Raw genomic sequence first — 22,577 nt, forward strand, 5'->3', positions numbered from 1 at the left:
CAAGTAATAATTAGGAATCAAGATCGAACAACAATTTGTGCAAAAGCTGAACATTTCGTGGCCGCAGCAGTGCATCGAAAATTCAGTTTGTGGTGAAAAAAAAAACTGTTCGTGCAATTAACGTTTGTTCGTGCACATCGCTTGTTATTCGTCAGATTTAAAAAGACTGTGTATATGCTCTTCAAATAAGAGTTTTTCGAGGTTCTCCCTACCAATTGCAGAGCATACTTATTGGCTTAGAAGTTCTAATACCGATAACAAAATAGCTGAAGGAACTGTAACATTGACGGAAGCCCAATTTGAACGCTTATTGTGTAGATTAGGCAGTACTAACATTACACAAACCCAATGTAGTTTTCCTTCTTGCTCCTCGCGTTATAATGGTGATAAAGACAGTGACGTACGGGCATTTATAGATGCTGTTTTTGTTTCATTTCTCCTTTTTTTATTTTGGTCGCACAAATCCACACTGCACCCTGTATAGTTATAATAAGTCATCTAATTAGAATCCATAAACATTTTACTTTATTTATCATAACATAACGTATGCAAGTAATTAGCCAAACAAAGAAGACAATTTGTTGCGTACACGTTTAGATATACGATCCCCTAACGAGCTTGGAATGCGACTCTTTTTCTGAATAGGTTTTTTGACGGTGGAATTGTTAAAGCGATATAGAATTGTGGGCATTTTGCTAGACAAAAGGTTGAGATGTTCGTAGGTCTTGATCATAGGTGCAACGAAACCTCCGTATCCATGTCCACCCTTGTAGAAGATGCCGGCCCCCTTTAAAGGCACCGCCGGTTTGCTGTACACTGACTGCATATCTATGAAGGGTATGGTGGTCTGGGCCGCGTCGCCACTCCAGGAGGTGTGCGTAAACTTCACGTAGTTGGTGTTCCATCCATGATACGAATATAACTGGCTAGTTCGAGTTGGCACGCCCAAATCAACCGGTTGCTCGATCCTGTAAACCAAATAATTTTGTGACATCATTTATTTTAAAAGGTATAACAAATAAACCATTGTTCGTGAAGTTTGTAAATCTCCTGGGTTTGACTGGTATACAAAGTGGCGTTGCGCCAATCAAAAGGGGTAACGTAGATTCTGAGGCGAACCTGCCAGCCGATGTAGTAGAAACTCAGCCCTAGAAGAGTAAAAAAACGTAAAGTAGTAGGTTTTACATGTTCCCATCTTACTTTTTAGAGGTCTAGGTTACAACGGTACATAATTTAAAAATTTTCAGAAAAAAAAAAATACTAAAAACTTGAAAATATCATTTTTCGACGACTGACTTTGAAAGTACCTCATGTACGCTTCCATTTCAAAGCAGAAAGTGGTCATTCGCCGCACGTGCGCAGAAAGTGAATCATTTTCTGCTCTAGAGCGTTTTCGCTTTCTACTAACAATCTAGTCACCAACTTTTTTCGGCGTTTCCATAACAACGCTTGACATACCTGTTTGAAATAACCACATTCCGTCAAAGTGATTTATCGGTGACAATGAGTTCGAGCGACGAAAATGATGTGAGTTGTCCTTCTAATCCACCCCACAGCAGTCGTCGAAAAAATATCGTCTATATTTCGAGCCAAAAGTACTTTTGCCGCTTTTACATGATTGCAGCGTTCGGCTTCGCCTCAAGCTGCAAATTTCATGTGCAAGCGGCAAATATATACTTTCCGCTCTTAATATAGAATATACTATTTAAGATAGATCATCTTACTCAAAAAAAGGAAGATGTAAACGGTTTTGCTCTATTTTCAACCGTTCACCTGTTATACTCTTACAAATATGGAAAATTCCAATGTTTAATAGTCAATATGTCAAAAACGACAAAATTTATACAGAAACTGATTAGAATTAAAATTGTCTAGATGAAGCAACAGATCAAGAAAAAGCAACAGTTACTAGAGATGTCGAACGAAAATTCGTTGTTGTCACTGATTTCATGTGAATCGGCAACGTTGATATCACGAACATATTTTAAATGACTATGAAGGCTTTCACGGCCGGTTAAAACTGAAATACAAAAGTTATCCGGGCTTATAAGCTGTGGTCCAATGGAATTTCTTCCTTAATATTTTAGATGTATTGTCACGTTTAAATTGTAAAGCCCTTTTGGCCCAACAAGTTAAACGAGACGTGCGTTTATTACTTTAATAAACGCCTTTACTGAGATCTTGTTTCAGAGGTAGAATCAAACCACTTGGTAGAAAAATATAATTTAATTCAAAAAACATTCAAACATAATTCCCAAAAGTAGCATTTTAAACAATATCTTTTACATGCACAAAATATTACAATAATAAATCCATACTTACATTTGTTAAACCATTATGAGGACAGCTTTCTGGAGGGTTTGGCAGTCGCGATTGGTCATAGAAATGGTTTACTAATTAATTTACGAACCCGGTGCGGAATGCAGAATTCGGGACGACTACATTTTGTGGCGCGAGCCGAGTCGTCAGCTGGGCTCTACCGTCTCCGACGTCGTGCACAGCTAATATGGGCTGACTGGAATGAACCCCTCTCTAGGGTATAACTTCCTTTTTATAGCATTCCAAACACTGGTTCCACCAATCAAAAAACTCTAAGACCTGGTCTCCTCTATCCGACAACTCGTCACGACCTTTCGACCCTTGGTACTTGGAAATATTTCGTATATTTTGCAACCCAGCATCCGGTCACACTCCGGTGCATAGTTTAGCTATTTCCTCATACGTGCAGTTGCGTTTAACCGCATTCCACAATTATAATGTTTCCGCTCAAGTAATATAAATTCCACATTTTTTAAAGTTTCCGTTGAAGTGAAATAAATTTGATTTATTTTCTTTGTGACAGTATTTCTTTAGACCATATTATACAATAAAATGTTTGTTTGTTTCAAACATGTATATTATGAGCAGTGTCAATACCAAGTAAAATACAAAACAAGCTAATTAATATACATGTAGAAATCTACTTTAGCTTTGCTCGACAACTGGCACTAATAAACGGCCATTACACCGAAAAACATGCCAAACATATCATTTATGGATTTCTAGATACAGTACCGCGCATTCTTAGTTGGCTACCCAGTACATACAATATAATTTTTATTTTCTTTGCTAATTGGATTTAATTTTGTCTCACCACAGAAAAAAGGTTTGTTGGGAAAATGGAAAAAAAAAACAAATTTTATGTGGTGAGACAGAAGACCCAATTAGCAAAGAAGAAATGAGTAACTCATCTCAACAAACATATAAAACATATCTCCATACAATTGTATACCTAGACAGTGAAATACCATTTTGTCAGGCAAAAGAATGTTTTTTGTCCGAGGTCGTCTTACGGCGGAGGACAACCACCTTGAGGACAACAAAAGAATTTCACAGTCGACGTGTACACAAAATTTGTTGTTCAAACGACATGTACTTCGAAGTTCTTAATTTTTTATCAATAAAAAGGTTTAACAATTACCGAAATAGTATATTACATACTCAGGTGGAAAGTGTTTGATTTCTGTCGAGAAATTAGGTAGTTAACTTTATCTCGAGACAGAAATTAAACTGTCTACCGTGGTTTGTATACTATTTTATTTTCAACCATTTATCAAAATCTCATCGAACTTCTAATAAATCATTCAGTTAAAATACTGATTGCTAATAGTCTCTCACAATAAGGTAGTATAGGTGTACGAGTAGTTATGACTTCAACCACAATAAACGACTGGTGATTTGTTTACAATCTGTTCAACGTCATTATTATGTTATTCTGTCTTTAATATTTTGAGTTAAAACGTTTCTTAAAGTGTTTTTAACTTGGAGATTTCTGAAGACGCATATGCTACTCATCATTACCAGAGCTGCGAGCTGTTGCAGAGAGAGCGGCACAGTCTCTTAACTATAACAAGTAAGCCCAGATAAAACAAAACGCATATTGACATTCACCCGGGTGGAAAGTAAAAGCAGGTAATTTTCATCTTTCCACCTGGTTTACACATAAGAAATAACGTTATTACATACCTGGTTGAAAATAAAAGTTTTTTCTTATGTTTGTTGGTTATGCATTGTTAATGGGACTTCAAATATTAAACTGATTCCTATCAGAAACAATTTCACTTGAAAAATGAAAGCGTGCAAACAAAATCCTGTACTCTTTTAGTTAAAATAAGCGGCACATTTTTCACAATGGTTACATCGAGAAATCATAACCAGCAACCATAACAATAGACGTCACAGTGATTATTAATTTACTTTTTTTTTATATTTTACATTTTCTGCCTTTACTATTGACACCGACCATAATTGTGAATTTCACGGCCGCTAGGCAACACGTGAAGTGAGTACTTCACGTCTATTTAAACAAAAAATATTTTAATCAAAATAATGCGGCGTTATCATATGTAGCAATCTATGAAAAACTCCCGAAACAAGCAGTAGGTTATTAGTGCTTCCATTACGACCATTAATGGTTATTAGATTTGCAGACACATGAGTAAAACCATTGTAAAGCTCACCTGTCACTACGTGAAAATTTAGCCCGTAGGCCGTTGGTTCATTAAGAGTCATTCGATTGTTTGTGCTATCCATTTCAAAATAATCTCTATTACGTGCCACTCCATAGTCAGTGATTTTAAAGTTGTCCACCGGCTTCCAACGCACACTGGCCTGGTCAATTTGCCCGTAGGGTATCAGTTTGCCTTCCTGGATTTGCAGGTGCAAAATACGATTGTATTTAACAAATCTGAGTCCCGTAACAACCCTAAAATTTTTACACTGATAAATAACAGCGCAAATTTGGCAATGCGATTCGTTTACATGTTATGTTTTACATCTGATTTCACAGATCTCAAACTGATATATCGGTCCGAATTCGGTCCTGATTCATCACACAGACATAGGCAATAGTCACATCGAAAGAATATCCACCAGCTCCAAAACCTCAAATAAGTTTTGTTATTGCAAGAGCCATATCGTCCTAAGACTTTACCAGTGTTTTCCGATCGTATATAGTCATATCTTCTACTCGCTGAACCCTGAAAAGAAACAGTAATAATAGTTTGTTCACCGATTTTTCTGTGAGAGCCATAATTCACGTAGGTAAGTCATCGAGGAGATTCTATTACAGGAATATTGGTTAATTTTTTAACAGTTTAGAGAATTCTTATTATTGAATTCCTATACAGGTGTGATAAACCGAAAATCGACTATAGAAAGCCGTCTATCGGACAGAGAAGCATAGATAATTGCATGCGCGGGATTGAAAACAAAAACGAAAAAAATATCAAGTGGGCCAAAATTTTCTACCAGTGTTGTGAATTCATCGACTGAATTATAACTAGTTACCTAACTTGGTATTAGAAAATTCCTATACAGGGTGTCCCACGACGAAAGACATCGATTGATATTGGAAAAAGTATAAATAGCAGAGTTTTGAAAATTTGGCAGGATACTGATGTCGGCATGCCCAATCTAACTAAAATATTTTCAAGATGGTTGCACTTCCGTTTATACCGGAAGTTGATCACAACTTTCTTATTTTAAATAGAACACCCTATAGTATTACATATTTGGATTCCTCACAAAATTTTGACCAACTTTTGTGTACAATGCCCTATGCCTATCTCTAGCCGTTTTCGAAATATTTGATGTTTTTCCAAAAAAGTGACAGTTGCAACGCTCAACATATTTTTGTATTCTGTCAAAACCGTATTTTATTTTGCTATAAAACTTTGGGTTATTGTAAATAAAGGATCGTTTTATCAAACTGAGGGTGCGTAGTGACTCATTTGTATACAGGGTCGTCAAAAAAAAAAATCATAATCTTGCCACTAAAAAAAAAATGAAAAATTTCAAGTTTTTTAAATAGAAACCCACATTTTTTATGACGGAATCATTTTGAGCATTAAAAATTACTATACGTTTCAATTTACTTGCCTATACCTAAATCCAACCCATTTCGTTTTATTTGAGAATAAAGATTTTTTATTATTAAAACTCCAGATTTCTTCAAAATTTCTCTCTCAAATTACGTGTGGATTTATGTCACACCAGTAGTGTGAATTATGTCTATTGAACATTTGGCATCGTCGCTCTAAATAATATTATTCAAAAACAATTCTTCTCCATAGTGACTAGTCAGCAAAAACTCACTAAAAACCACTCTCTTCGGAAAGTCAACCTCTTTTAAGTGTTGCACTAATTTAAATGAAAAAGGGTAAAATTTATGTTTTTTCAAGATCCTTTGAATTGAGCTTTTGGATTATTTGCTTGACAGCTTTTGGTGATGGCTTTCGTTTTTCTGGATAACTAGCGGCAAATACCTCATATGTTCTACTCACAACTTTATCACGATCTCCGTAAATAATAAACAGATTTAAGTAATCTTGGTTTGAATAACGTAACCGCGACGGCGTATTTTCAGTTGTCAAAACACTCAAAACTAGTGTTATTAACATGCCCTGCAGGTCTCCAACATCACCGTGTGTCAAAAGCATGACCAACTAGAGTACCAGCTAATCCCAACCATGTAGCCTAATAAAAAAATGTTTATTCTCAAATAAAACGAAATGGGTTGGATTTAGGTATAGGCAAGTAAATTGAAACGTATAGTAATTGTTAATGCTCAAAACGATTCCGTCATAAAAAATGTGGGTTTCTATTTAAAAAACTTGAAAATTTTCATTTTCTTTAGTGGCAAGTTTATGATTTTTTTTTGACGACCCTGTATACAAATGAGTCATTACGCACCCTCAGTTTGATAAAACGATCCTTTATTTACAATAACCCAAAGTTTCATTGCAAAATGAAATACGGTTTTGACAGAGTACAAGAATATGTTGAGCGTTGCAACTGTCACTTTTTTAGAAAAACATCAAATATTTCGAAAAAGGCTAGAGATAGGCATAGGGTATGGTACACAAAAGTTGGTCGGAATTTTGTGAGGAATCCAAATATGTAATAATAATAATAATAATAATAATAATAATAAATATCTTTATTTCACAATTATTAATATATAAGGTGTTCTATTTAAAATAAGAAAGTTGTGATCGACTTCCGGTATAAACGGAAGTGCAACCATCCTGAAAATATTTTAGTTAGATTGGGCATGCCCACATCAGTATCCTGCCAAATTTTCAAAACCTTCCTATGTGTACTATTACTTTTTCCAATATCAATCGATGTCTTTCGTCGTGGGACACCCTGTATATTTCCCCATTTACTTTTATAACATATTTATTCCGGTTTCTGTGTCATTAGTTTCAAAACTGGAATAATAATAATAACAATATATGTTATAATTATAAATGTTTTTCGTTTATTATTCGAACTCACGAACTGCTACTAAGTTGCAATATCTCTCTAACGTGGTAATCTTTAACTGTCAAATGCATTACAACCTAACCTAAATAAAATCTGTGTCCTACCAAATGTTTAAAAACAATAACACACAGCCATAGCAGTGACTACCACATAATAAGCAAGTATTCTAGCTCTATATTATAACATTTTGGTAAAACAACAAAGAATGATCCTTTTTACGTCATATTAAAAGGTCACTGAAGGAAGCGGCAAAGCTAACATGTACTACTTACATTACATTCACATTGAGACTTGAAGTAACTGAATTGAATTGAAAACGAAAAGTAATGAAGGCAAACAACACCATAACTTATTCCGTCCAGCAACCAAAGTGAGATTTAACAATCCAATCCATAAAGGATTTTTTTTTAAATAATAAAGCAACCGTATCATCAACAATGACCTGTTTATCCGCTGCTCGACAACCGCTTATAGAGTGCAGGCTAAAAGTTTAAATTTCCTCATTTTTGTTCGTGTTTTACGACAAAAAAATACAAAAAACTAGTCCGTGATAGGTACTACAACTTTCATTAATACGATTTTTCAATCAAATCAACCGTACAGGCGTAAAAAAATCAAAACCGTTTTCCCATGTTAATCTCCTATGTCCAGGGTGTTTTTGGACACCTGGTATATAAACCGACCGAGCCGACGGACAGTCAGTTGTGAAATAACAGTGGCGCGATAAGCAAAGATCGAAGTAGTGAAGTGGTAAAAGTGACTTTAGTGGTTTAACAACTGATCTCTAGTGTTGTAAATTGTTGTGTAATTGGTAAATAAAGTTTGTTGAGTTGATTCAAAGTCTCACTTATCAAAAAAGAAACCAGTAAGTGTAACAGTATGTAATATGAAAAAAGTGAACGCAAACTTTTAGGGAGATTTCTGACTTCCCCTCTGAAACTATCATTATTTCATTATTACTTCAATTTCTCCTTTTGTAATAGGACGTTACTTATTGTATGTAATTTATTATTACAATTGAGAGTGAATGTTTAAATCAGTTTAACGTAAAGGCTACTAATTACTCACCGATAAGCATCCTTCCAAATACGTATCATAGAAAAAGCAATTATAAAGTTTGCCACCGGGACAAGAAGGACGATGATATAGTTCGTCTGAAGAATAAGCATTGCAGTCTTCATGGCAGAACCCTTTCGGGTGCAACTCATTTTCCTGTTCGATACGGCCTTGCACCAATCTGGTAAACTCGTCGTAGTTTGTACCTTTGATTTAGAAATACAGTATTAACGGTAATTTTGTTAAAAAATTATTCATTTAACCTTTGATAAAAGTACTAGGATTGCTCGTAATGAGTTGATACGAGTGCCACTCGGTCTTAATCAATTGCTGGTAAACATTTAAGGTGTTCTGTTCAAACATTTTGCGGGCATTTTCTGACTGTTGCACAAAGTGTCCTAGAATTTTAGTTCTTATAATAATCAGGATAAAAAAAAAGTGAAAAATGAGCAAATCGAGAAAGATAATACCACACTAGTACTTTCCTAGGTTGTACAGGATGATTGTATATATTTTTCACAATAGCTCAATCCGTTAGTTTTGATCTGACAGCATAGTGTAAATTAGCAAAGTTGCAGTGTTTTTCCTGAATCGCCAAAATCTGATGTCAAAATTGACATATCTTAATCACTGGTCACTTTTTTGATATATGTTTTGATTATTTTAAATGAAATACCTCATATTTGAATTGCTCAATAAGAAGATCTCTTTTTTTTTAATTTATATAATTTATTGAGATTATGTTGGTCACTTCCCAAAAAATATAAATTCTTTAAAAAAAAAACTGAAAACAAAGAACAATTAAACTTTTACTGGTAATAGATAGATTTGAACTTTAAACGTCAATGTCGCACACTAGATGCTTAACGATTATGTTATTACAATTGTCAGAGCTAACAATATTGATTCCATGTATACTACTCGTAAAATAATTAAATTATTTTATTGATATTAGCATTATTATTTTATTCAAAGTTTAGAGGTTTAAACCTTAAGGAAAAAATTAAATTAACAATCACTATGCCACCGTCTACGCTTATGGTTGCTGGGTATGATTTCTTCTATGTTACCACTGTGTGCACCGTTCACAGTAGTACACCCACCCATAGTACATCAATCTTTGTCTCCCGATTTCATTTCCGCGTATATGAAAAACAAACGGAAAATATTTCTGTCAAGAGTGAGTTTATTTTTTAACGTGCCATGCCCGGCAATAAACGTCACCGTGATTGCTTGCTAAGTGGATATCGTTTGATCAAAAAATTTTGTGTTCACCTCGGCCGTGAAATAATTTTTTCGCCCTCAAGATTGTTGTCCTCGGCCGTAAGACGCCCTCGGACTTCAAACTTTCTTTCATTCGAAAAAAATACCACTTCACGGCCGAGGTATACAAATAAAATATCGATTTATCTATCGTGGTGTGAACACTGCAGTTCTCTATCTCTTCTGTAACACGAGATATCAGGAAAAGTCGGTAAAAAAACTAAAAAGCTTTGTTACAGTTCTAAACATTACATTACTGATAATAAATAAGATAATTACTGATAATAAATAAGATAATAATTAAAATTTTAAAGAAGATTACTATATGTTCCAAATGCGGTGGTTATAATGGCAGTAATTAGTATACACAACTCCGTTTCATATCGAAGCATTTTTTGTTTTCCATCCCGATCACTTTATATGAAGAGCTAGAAAGAAAAGTTAAATAGCAAAATTGTTTGTCGAGAACAGGCAATTACGTTTATCGTATTTTTGATATACTATTCCATTTAACTTTTCATTTTTTGGGTATTTTTCATTTTAGTGGTATCAAAACGCACCCTAGTGATGGATTTGGAAAACTGAAAATTATTTCCAGCATTTTTCGTCTTCACATTTACTAGACATATTTATTTTCCCGAAGCCCTACTATGTATAGTTTTCGAGAAACAGCCGCGTGTACAGCTTATTCGAACACCCTGCACAAGCAGTGTACAATTCACTTTACATAAAGCAGCGGTCGAGATTTTGTGGTTACAATGTTTATTTTGCCCCTAACTTTTTCTTCTACTGTTAAAACATTTTCTATAATCGTTTTATGCACTTTAGGAATTTTAATCTCTCAGTGATATAATAGATATTTAACCAACAAGTGTATTAATGAAAGCGATTAATAATCGAAATGGTTTAATTAGTAGTACAATTGAAATTATTAATCACTTAATAATATAAGAGTTGGTTACAAAATTTTTACCGTCGACTGTAGTCTATAATAAACGTTTATTATCTTAAAAAGTTTGAATAAAAACTAATTGTCAATTGTATACGCGACACTGCAAACCAAAATCATAGGCACCCTTGACATTGACAGTTAGTTCTGTCGGTAATGGTGGATGTCAACTAAATAATGTGCGTCTATTTCTCTCTGTTTAATACAAATAAAGAAGGATGGAACTATACGATGAGCGTATTAGGTTGCCTATGGTAAAATCGCGCATTAAAGTAAAACAATTGAAAAATCATGCATTAATGGGACTCATTTATAAACGATTTTGCATTCATTATCGTCCATTAAAAAAGGCGTCCATAGATGAACTTTTTGCATTTGTTGCATAATAGTTATTTATATTCTATAAACAATGGTTTAAGTCACTTGTATAAATAACTATTACCGCACTAGTGTCGTAAAGCACCCTAAGAGTATAAGAAAACAATTATTGTCGCACTAGTGCGGGAAAAACTCTCACTATGAAACTCAGATTTAAAAATGACCAATTTCTGTGTTATTCGTGGATAAAGTATTGATACAAAGGCCTCATAACCAGATTAAGATTAGCTGAAATTTAGGGAAAAACGAGGGGTCACAATATAGAATTTCCATAAATTTAGGGAAAAAGTGCACAACTTGGCAACACCTCATCCCAGGGGTGTCCCCAACTTACCCCCCTTACGAAGTCTCAACCCTCTAGACCTTAAAATAAGAGTAACCCATTTAACCTCATGTAAAATGCAAATCTAAAAAACAACTACTTTTGGACATGTCCCGGTATCATTAAACTTGGATAGGCGCATCGGATGGAAGGTTCGCGATACAATAAACGTCTACTAGACGTATAGGAAGAACATTCTGTGCATACAGGAAAGTTCGAGAATCGATCACCCACACATATATACCTATAAACCGACCGAGCCTCCGGACAGTAATAGCTGCCATCAAAAAGACGCCCGACAGACAAGCCAAGCAAACCGACGAGGACGAGTTTACCACGGTTAAAAGAAGACGAAAGGACTAAAAGGCGGATTAAAAGACCGCAAAACCTCTGGAGGAGATGGAGATTAGTGAGGAAACTAACAACAATCCATCAACTTCGGAAACTGTGACAGACCCTCCGAAGGAAACGGAGAAAATCGAAAAAGTAGAGGAGATACCGCCAGTAGTTCTAAGAAACGCAAAAGACTGGACAACCATCTGCAATAAGCTTAAAGCCAAGAAGGTCTAATACTAAACGGCCAAGATGTCAATGAATGGAGTGGCAATTACACCGTCCCCCAGCAAGGATTATAGGAGCTTGACTAAGCTCCTAAACGACATCAAGAAGGAATACCACACGTATGCACTTCCCGAAGACAAAACTACCAGGGCCGTCATCAAGGGCGTCCCGACCAACATCATCGTTGATGACGTCACTAAGGATCTCGAAAGTCAGGGATTGAAAGCTATCCGTTCATACGATGACCTGCAGACAGGGCAAGAGGCCATTACCACTAGTGTTCGTCAAAACTAGAAAAGAAGACAAAAGGATCCTATTCCAAATCATTCGATGCTGCCACCTAGTAGTAAAGGTGGAGCATCAAAGACAACACCTCGGTGAAACCCAATGTCACCGTTGCCAAAGATTTGGACATACGCAAAGCTACTGCACCGCAGAAGCCAAATGCGTCAAGTGCGGAGAAAACCACTACACAGCGGAGTGTAAGAAAGCACGAGAAGAACCGCACAAGTGCGTAAACTGCGGGGGTTCACACCCTCCAAATTACCGCGGCTGCAAGAAAACCCTGACCAAACAACAAGCACGAAAAGGACCCAAGCCAGCCAGCTATGCAGCGGCGGCAGCACCAACCAAGACAGAGGACATTGTGTCCCCCAACCCGGACATGACTTCAACTTTGAACACGGTTTTGAAACAAATGCAAACAATGTGCTGATTAATGAACACAATGTTTGCACATCTGGCAAAACACGCCATTTAAAAAACTAATCATGTTTTTTCTTTTACAGGTAAAGCCAGCGAAGACCAAACCACTCAAAAGAAGATGAGACTTGACTAAACCAACTCCGACAGACGTTTTCCCCCCGGATGGCGAGAAATTATTTTCAAAATCTGGGTAAAACCTCTCCGCAGCTAACTTAGTGCTGACTAAGCTCTGGTTTCAATCCGGCACCCCCAAGAAATTGGGGGGCACCTCCTTTCTACCCGACTAACTCCTTCCAAGGTTTGTAAATGAAATGGTAACGACCTGAAGGTCTACTCTTTAATTTGCAAACCTTCCCCGACATTGACCAAGCCGATGAAGAAAGAAGCGTCCAGGAGGACAGAAGAGCGCAGAAGAGCTCCTAGTCTGCGGGGGTACTCTCAGCCAGGACAGCAGTTGCACTTTTAACCAGCGAATGTCGACTTCGAACCAGCGCGCGAGATAAAATTCGCTTTTGTAGGGGTGCAACTGCTGATACTGGCCTAATGGTCTACACCGATGGGGAGGTAAAAAGCAGTAATCTTGCTTGACCCCCTTATCTGAGGCCGCATTCCTACCATGAATAATGGCGCGGACAGTGAGTTGTGAAATAACAGTGGCGCGATAAAGCAAAGAACGAAGTAGAAAAAAGTGGTAAAAGTGACTTTAGTGGTTTAAAAGTGAGTTCAGAGTTGTAGTGTTGTAAATTATTGTGTAATTCTTAAATAATATCTGTTGAGTTTATTCAAAGTCTCAATTATCAAAAGAACCCAGTAAAGTGTAACAGTATTGTACCGTACTATTGTTTTTTTGAGTGGGTACTGAAAGGCTTTGAAAATAGTACATTATGCGTGTAGTGTCGTAAATTAATGGACTGGGGTGGTCACCACAACTCGGTCTACAACCTTGTCGTGCCAATACTTCCCACTCGTGACCATAAAAATGCTCATATCACACTAGTACCGTAAATAACTATTAATTTCATTAAAAAAAGGATAAGCTTTTCTTCGTCAAAAACAAAAAAAGATGAACTGCTCAGCTCTTCTTGACGTTTCTTGAATCTGTTTTACAAAACCTTTATTTAAGTTCCTCGCCAAGTAAGCAAACTGTTCCAGAATGTAGGCCTTAAGTGCATTCAGCGATATCAAGTTATACAGATGATAATACGCTTGTCTCGGTGACAGGGCGAACCATATGTCCCAGCCCCTCCGCTACAACAACAATTGAGTTTAGTATACAGGGTGTCTAAAAAGTCTGGAATATTGCAAATATCTCGAAAACTGCTGATTTTATTTTTCTCAAAATTTGCGTCTTGTTATAGTAAATAACAGCGCATGACGTGAGGGTGAAATGAGGTTCGCAAGTATACAGGGTCAGTCACAAAGTATACCAACTTTCTTAATTCAAACCTAACACACTGTATATTACTTCAGATTTTAAGAGTACTTATAAAGGCCAATTCAACGATATACGATTTTTATTTTTTTTTTGATTTTTTTTTTGTACCTGCCTATAACAATGATAGGTGTAACAATGACAGCTAACGTCAATATAATGTTAAATTAATTGGCAAATTTTCCTATTACTTAAAATGGTGTTTTTGAGTGAGAAGGAAAAGACTGACATCTTAAGTATCCTTCTTCACTCCTTCTCTCATCTCACTGAAAAACACCATTTTAAGTAATAGGAAAATTTGCCAATTAATTTAACATTATATTGACGTTAGCTGTCATTGTTACACCTATCATTGTTATAGGCAGGTACAAAAAAAAAAATCAAAAAAAAAAATCCAAAAAAAAAAATCAAAAAAAAAATAAAAATCGTATATCGTTGAATTGGCCTTTATAAGTACTCTTAAAATCTGAAGTAATATACAGTGTGTTAGGTTTGAATTAAGAAAGTTGGTATACTTTGTGACTGACCCTGTATACTTGCGAACCTCATTTCACCCTCACGTCATGCGCTGTTATTTACTTTAACAAAACGCAAATTTTGAGAAAAATAAAATCAGCAGTTTTCGAGATATTTGCAATATTCCAGACTTTTTAGACACCCTGTATATGTATAGTGTAGCATCCATTTGTTTTAAAACTTGCTTCAATTAGGTCATCGAACAGGCTGTTGTGTGGACCATAAGCGAGCTTGTAGATTGCTGACATATAAATGTTTATTCCAGTCTCATTATTGAGAACGTCATAAATTATATCTTCTTTGTAGATTTTGTACTGTGAATCTAGCTTTCGTTGTTGGAGGTAGTGTCTAAACTTGGTGTATTTAAGGTTAATGTTGCCTAGGTTATTATAGAGGAATAGAAAATTGGGTCGTCGTTTTAGAGGATCCATCCCTAAAAGCAGGTCCGAAGGTAACTGAAAAGAAGTTTATTTATATGCATAACGTTTTTAATTGTGAAACATACAACTTACAAATACAGTCATTGTTTACAGTTATAATAAACCATTTAAACAAAAAAAGCGGTAGTCGACTGCTTTTTTTGTTTTAATGGAAGCGTGTTTAAGTCATAGGTGACAAGATAATAAGCCGTTAGCTTTAATACACGATGGTCCATCATGAATAGCCGTGATTCCTTCTGTAAAAACCGTATTAACTATAATTCTGAAAATTTGGTAGTATACCAATGTCTATGGCGGCAGTTTGCACTTCCGGTTTTTAAGAATGAAATACCCTGTTTACAGGGTTAGCCACTCAAACCGCTCATTAAAGGTTTAATTTGAAATTTTAGTATTAATAAATAAACTTGTTTTTTTTTGGAATTAAAATAAATTCAATGCTTTCTGTACAGTTTAACCAGAAATGCATGCCTACTAGCTTATTTTAAATAAAACACCCTGTATGTTGAGAGTGTTGTGCAACATCTGGTGACATCTGTACTCAACTCTATGAGTTAGAAAGTACAGAAGGCGTTCCCAAATCTAGCAACAGCCCCATTAATCCCACATCGTTCGGTTTTGTTTATCAATCCCAATCCTCTGACCGGTTTCGCCGTATTACGGCTGATCAGAGAGGTTATAGGGCTTGATAACCAAAGAACAGAACAAATGTTACCAAATGACAGATCTTAAAAAGTTAAGATAAGAACATGCAAGCCGTGTTGTCCTATCTCATTCTTACTAGGAGCAATTACAGAACAATGAAAATACTTAAAATACTTATTAATTAATTAAGAAGTATTTTAATTAATATGTTATCATCAAATTTTTTTTAAACATCTAGTGAATAAACAATTTTTTAAATTGTTGCTAAGCGTTAAATAATAGACTAATAATAGGACGAAATTTAATAAAAAATTTTGAATCACTCCGACATTTGCTTATTTACAGATGTAAACAAACAAACATCAATGTCAAATACAACAAAAGTACAAATTAATAGAACTGTAATTTTCGTTAGTTTTAATATAAAACTTCTAAATTCAATAAAATATTGTATAAAACACGTGATGTAAACCTGTTTATTCACTCGAAGAACTTAATGTGTCTCTTAAATTGTTCTTTTTGTGAATAAAAAATGGTTGTCACTTGCTGTATAAATAACTATTAATTCTAATAAACTTTTAATGAACGGCTTGGGTGGCTAACCCTGTAGTGTACAGGGTGATTGATTGAATTTTGACCACCCTCTTAACTTTCTTAATTTTGATTTTAGCAAAAAACGTTAAATACAAAACTAGTAGATATTTAGGTCTACTTTATTTTTAGATAAACAGTTATTATACCAAACTTATGTATTTTAAATACGATGACTAACTTTTTATCCGATATTTGCAGTCTACGTCAAATTTTAGGAATTGATGTAAAATTTCTGTATCGATATTCAACTGTTTCCTCAGCATCTGTTACTTTAACAATGTTTCCTCGACTATGTGATTAAGGGTTAATTTAGTTACTCAAATTTGGGGCAGCCTGTATAATAACTATTGTGTGTATTAGTAATAATATAACATGTGTATATCTAAGAGTAAAAGTAGACCCAAATATCTATAACTGTTGCTACAACTAGTTTTTTTACTAAAATCAAAAATACGGAAGTTAAGGGGGTGGTTAAAATTCAATCAATCAAGGACGCTGCTGCGGAAACATTTGAATATCGATACAGACATTTTACATCAATTAGGCCTAGAATTTGACGTTGAATTAAAATATCGATTAAAAAGTTAGTCATTGTTTTTAAAAAAAACATGTTTGGTTTGCTACTTAAATTTGGGACACCCTGTATAATAACTCTTTATCTAAGAGTAAAGTAGACCTAAATATCTACTAGTTTTGTTTTTGACGTTTTTTGCTAAAATCAAAATTAAAGAAGTTAAGAGGGTGGTCAAAATTCAATCAATCAAGGACGCTGCTGCGGAAACAGTTGAATATCGATACAGACATTTTACATCAATTAGGCCTAGAATTTGACGTAGAATTCAAATATCGGATAAAAAGTTGGTCATTCTATTTAAAAAAACATAAGTTTGGTTTGTTACTCAAATTTGGAACACCCTGTAGAATAACTGTTTATCTAAAAATAAAGTAGACCTAAATATCTTCTAGTTTTGTATTTAACGTTTTTTGCTAAAATCAAAATTATGGAAGTTAAGGGGGTGGTCAAAATTCAATCAATCACCCTGTACTACTTGGTGCAGTTTGTCCCCCACCTGGGACTCGGCTTTATCGATATTTATGGCCTCGGCATTAAATTGATTACCGGCATGTGGTCGTTATTAAGAGTTCTGCGTGTGGTCGGCTTTAAATCAGACCACGGTAGGGATAATTTGCATGGATTGTTTTAGTGACATGTCAGGGTTGTACTGGCATTTTAGGTAACGTTTCCCAAGCTGAACGGGTTTTAAAATAAAAGAGGTCGTGGGCGCCTTCTTGGATCGATAGAGTCTGGGGGGGTGGGAACGAATCTGTCCCTACAGTTCCATATATCAATTAGGGGCAACTGCTTTTCGGGCAAAAATACCTGGGACAACAAACACGAAACAGTGGACGCTGTTCGTTTTCGTTTCCTAGGTGATTTACGAAGTGTACGTTAAGTGATGGGCGGGCAGCAAATTTCTCCTAGTCCACCCATCCTTTTCGAGGGTTGTTTTTAAGGCTTTTAAGCTTTTAAAGGCGGTTTACGTTCGTTTCAACCCTTCAAGACGAAAAAATACAGGGCTTTTAAAACAACCTTGGCCAGAACTTCACCGTATAATGCAAGCCATTATTTCTCGGTCATAATTCCATAAAGCGGGAATAAATTCCCAACATAATGCTACCTGGGGGTAAGTTAGTATCCTTATTAAACCCCTTTCGGGGCTTCTCAGCTGTCCTGGATTTATTAGCGCTAATAAATCGTTTCGGAAAAAGATTTAATCCGCATTCATCTTCACACACAGTTAAGCCACTTTTGGCATAAAAATATACTTTTTTAAAAAACTACCCCAGTGTGGAAAATCCAGTCTTCTTTGAATCCTACAACAAATTCTAGACATATTTCATTCATTGTCATTTACCCATCTGTATCCCTTTCTGAGATATTTATTATTATTTACATTTTATGTAAAATTGTACATTTGTAATACCTAAAACCATTGTAATTTTCACATTTCAGAAAACGTTTTTTTCTCGGGTATTATGTTTTGTGTTGTTAAACGAAGTTGGATGCATAAAAACGTTAAAAATACGTGGTGGTCAAAAATTGACCTTAAAAAATGAATTTTAATAAGCTACTAAAGTCAAGATCTCTAAATGGTAAACACCTGTATTTTTAAAATTTAGTCTGATTCCCGTGTGGAATTAGGACAAGTTTGTATTATGGTGCCTATTTGAAAAATGTATACTTTTTGAAATAAACACAAATAAAAGAATTTCGATGACACATAAGCGTTCTTCGCTATTTCAGTTTTGCTTGAATAACATCAAAGTAGGCGGTGCATATGTTTGACATGTTAAAGACGGCAAATTTTACGTCACAATGACGTAATTGAACAAAGTAATATTGTAACCAATGGTCAAATTCGCTTGATAGAAAGTCAAAGTGATATTGTAACGCGATATGAAATGTACAGCTTACTTTACCATTAATAATCACGAAACGGTATATTAGGCGTTTGAGGGATAAAAATCGTTTATTTGTGATTATTTCAGAAAGTATCAGTTTTCTAAAGAAGTAACATAATACAAACTTGCCCTAATTTTAGACAGAATAACAAGATAAATTTTTTAATTAGGAACTTGAATTCTCGCACTTTTTAAAGTCTACCCCGTATCATTATTTGTGTCAATTGATTGATTTTGTATAAAGCAGTGACAGAGATTTTGGGTTGATAATGTTTTGTTGCCTTTAACTTCTACGCCACTGGAAAATGGATGCTTTATAAATGTTTTCTAAAGCGTTGGAGCGTTCTACGTTAAAACTTAATAATAATTTTTCAAAAAACCGATCGTTTTTGAAGAAAATGGCATTTTATAAGGGTAACTGTTAATAATATATTATCAAGTTCAATCTTTATAAAACGTATCAAAATCTAACTTTTGGGTTTTGTGAAGAATAGCTAACCACGAATTTTGAGTCAATTTTTTTTTTTGGGTTAGGTTACGTCCTATATAGTACAGATAAAAAAGAAAAAATGCAAACGATCCACAATTTTTGTCACAAAATCGTTCAAAAAATCGATAATTTTACATGCATTTTGTGGAATTTGATCAGCTGATTTGGAAAGTTCGTCTGCGCTGTTGCCAAATCGCACGCGTAGTCTGAAATCAAATATTACATCATTCTTAAAAATTGTAGAAGTGTTTTGAAAAAAGAATGAATATGAGAATATGTGAACCTATGCTAACCTAGTGGCCGATCACATAGAGTAATCAAAAACATGGTTATGCTGTAATGGTTATTTTTTAAATATTATTAAAAAAAAATGCTAGGTGAACCTATGCTAACCAAGTGACTGATCACTTAGATGGCAACAGCGGACAAAGCATCTCGTCGTAGTAAATTCGTGGTTAGTTATTGTTCACAAGACCCCTAACTTTTTTTATGATATAAATGTTTCCAATTCATTAAACTGTTTTTCTTTAAGTTTCATGTTTTTTAGTCATAAAATGTCGTTTTGTTAAAAACCAATTTTGTTGTTGGTTTTTTGCAAAGTTACGGAAAATATTTTTTGACGTAGAAAACTCCAAAGCTTGAGAGAACGTTTCTAAAGCACTAATTTTTATTGTGATGTAGGGGCAAAAAACCTCTTAAACCACAAAATCTCCGCCCCTGCGTTATGTAAAATCAATCGTTTTTGATCATAACCTTCAATTTACTTCAAAAATGGTCAGTTTTTTGAAAAATTATCAAAAGCAGTTTTTCATAAAGTATGGAATAAATTCGATTAAAATTTAGGGAGTTAACTTTAAAAAAATGCTCGGATACGCATGTTATCATTTTTAATTGCACATTTTTTGAAAAAAAAAATTAGATATACAGGGTGTCCAAAAATTGAGATACGACCTTCCAATTGACATTTTCAAATACGAACCCCCATTTTTTATTGCATACTACGTCAATTTCTTGCTACTTTTCATGTAGCATATCCTATGTCGATATACATTTGTTTTCTAAAATGTTGAAAAAAAACTTCCACCGTACCCATCGGACTGGTGTTTAGTTTATTGTCACAAGGTTTGTTTTTTTTTAAATTTTTATAGCAATGCCATTCTCATTCATTTTGAAGTTCCTAATTTGTCTGATTGCTTTGTCGGTGACTTTATTTCAAACAAATAATAATATTACAATGCGTTTATCAACAACACAAAGAATTGAAATTCTGATGATAATTGGGCATGGCGATAGAGTGCGAACTCAACATGAGGTGTGTGTTTTATAACAAATATCCAGAAGAAAAGCCAGAATAAACCAGTCAGTAGTTAGTAAAATTGAAAGGAAGTTTTGAGATACACGTTCTGTAGAAAATAAGTAAAAAAATAAACTTTCTGCGATAAACGAAGACGAAAAACGAACTGTTTTATTATCTGTGGAAGTAAATCCACATATTAGTATTCTTCAAGTTTCCCGCGACTATTATATCCCTCGTTACCTCATTACAGCAGGATGGTGCATCCCCACATTATGCAATACAAGTCAGACAATATCTTAACGATGTAGCATTTCCCAACAGATGGATTGAATGGCGTGGATCAATTGAATGGACTTCAAGATCCCTTGATCTCAATCCTTGGGATTTTTTTTGTGAGGCCATCTCAAAAATCTTGTTTATTAAACTAAACCTGAATCAATTGACGACTTAAAAATTAGAATTAGAAGAGAGTGGGGCAACATTAGTCAAGAAACCATAAATTGGGTCCAGCGTGATTTTATCGATCGTTTGGGATAATTCCAGGCACAAGAGGGGTTTCAGTTTGAACATTTAATTAACTAATTTATTGTTTTTTGTTATTAAACAATATTTTCATTAAAACATGTTATATTTTTCAACTGTTATTTTCTCGAAAACAGCTGAATATCGACATAGGATATGCTACATGAAAAATACCCAGAACTTGAAAAAAATGGGGTTTCCCATTTGCAAATGCCAACTCGAAGGTCATATCTCAATTTTGGGACACCCTGTATATTTAATTTTTTTCTCAAAAAATGCCCATTTAAAAATAATAACATATTTGTCCGAGCATTTTTCTGAATGATGGGTGGCTGAATTGTAACCGAATTTATTCCATACTTTATCGACACACTGTATATAACACTCCCATGCTTTAGAAAAGTAGCATCTATTTGCTCAGTGACTTAAAAGTGGCAAACAAAACATTGTCAACATCAATATCTCCGCCACTGCTTTATGCAAAATTAATCGACTTACACCAAAATCGACTCCCTGTATCTTGAAGAAAGGGCATTTAAGAAGATATGTTTAGATAAACTTTTTGTCATATTGTTGGATATACCACCTCTCCTTACAGTTTGTGACAAATTTAGAAACCCCGTGTATAAGAAAAAAAGTGATAAGTCTACAAATACAAAATTAAAGATTTTAGACAAAAATTGACTACGCCAATGAAATTTATGTAACAAACCCTTTAAGTGGCCGTTCTCAGTTTTCTGCTAACATAAATGACAGCTGAGATATCTGAAATAATCGAATATAGCCAATTCCCAAAAATCCTTTGTATTTCCGAAACAAATGACGACAGGCCAATTTTGATTGGACCAGCAAACTAAACTCGAAATTCGAGATCGCAACACCTCGCATCTCACTTTTTGTTCTATTACCATCTGCTCTGTACCCCCGAAAAACCAACCGAAAAGTGACCACCCTCTACATTGTGTCTACAATAATCTGGACAGATTTGAACCCAATCGAAAAGTTTGACAGCTTCAAATTTCTTTAGGCTGTAATTTTAATGCATTTTGAGGTGGCACATGTGACAACCGATACTTTTTCCTAAGAAAAGTTTGTCCGGACATTTATTTTAATTTTGCATAGGTTATTTTAAAAATTTTAAAAAATTTTCAAACAACTATTTCAAAATGGTGAACAGGCAAGTATTCTACAATCAATTTAGACCACCTTGTATGTAAGTTAACGTATATTTCTTGTCAAATTTTAATGGTAAATCGAGCACAGTGGGTAGTTTGTGATTGGTTACAAAAAGCAGCTCGGACCAGACACAAACTACGAACAGATCTGCGATTTAGAGAAATACGAAAAGTGTTTTATATTAAAACCACTAACCTTCTGTAATTGATGGTCAATCTCGCCGAATTTCTTTATCAGATACATTTCTCCTTTCTCCTTTCTCTTCCTCAGCAAACCGTTTACCGTTAAGTTCCATAGAGAATTCTCTACTTCCAAAAAGTTGTATCTTATCTCGTCGACTTGCAACCATGTTGCATTTTTATACGCGCAACTCAAAGATAATAACTGTGATAACACTAGCGAAATAACAAGGAAATATAGGCAATACATTTTGCGCGACGCTGCCCGTTTGGACGAATTTAAA

At 34.8% G+C, this 22,577-nt stretch overlaps 1 protein-coding gene across 1 annotated transcript; it reads right to left on the reverse strand.

Annotated features, from left to right (window-relative positions):
* Positions 1–502: 502 nt before the first annotated feature.
* On the reverse strand, positions 503–22,577 carry LOC145733532 (uncharacterized). Its single transcript, XM_081986394.1, has 9 exons — positions 22,310–22,577; positions 14,676–14,945; positions 13,655–13,790; positions 8,628–8,762; positions 8,377–8,570; positions 4,801–5,018; positions 4,500–4,744; positions 1,025–1,148; positions 503–968 (listed from the first exon to the last, which is right to left on the reverse strand). Exons 1-9 carry the CDS (start codon positions 22,541–22,543, stop codon positions 557–559), a joined length of 1,968 nt encoding a protein of 655 aa, XP_081842520.1. The 5' UTR covers positions 22,544–22,577; the 3' UTR covers positions 503–556.

Source organism: Ips typographus, linkage group LG9 (assembly GCF_016097725.1).
Source record: "Ips typographus isolate SLU linkage group LG9, UJ_Ityp_2.0, whole genome shotgun sequence".
NCBI classification, from domain to species: domain Eukaryota; kingdom Metazoa; phylum Arthropoda; class Insecta; order Coleoptera; family Curculionidae; genus Ips; species Ips typographus.

What these genes read in the sequence shown, in the direction of transcription:
- LOC145733532 (XM_081986394.1), bottom strand. Translation starts at nt 22,543, where the DNA reads ATGTATTGCCTATATTTCCTTGTTATTTCGCTAGTGTTATCACAGTTA. An exon ending in TTGACCATCAATTACAGAAG is followed by an intron (nt 14,946 to 22,309) that starts GTTAGTGGTTTT and finishes ACTTCTTTTCAG; the next exon opens with TTACCTTCGGACCTGCTTTT. An exon ending in TGTTCGATGACCTAATTGAA is followed by an intron (nt 13,791 to 14,675) that starts GCAAGTTTTAAA and finishes TTGTTGTTGTAG; the next exon opens with CGGAGGGGCTGGGACATATG.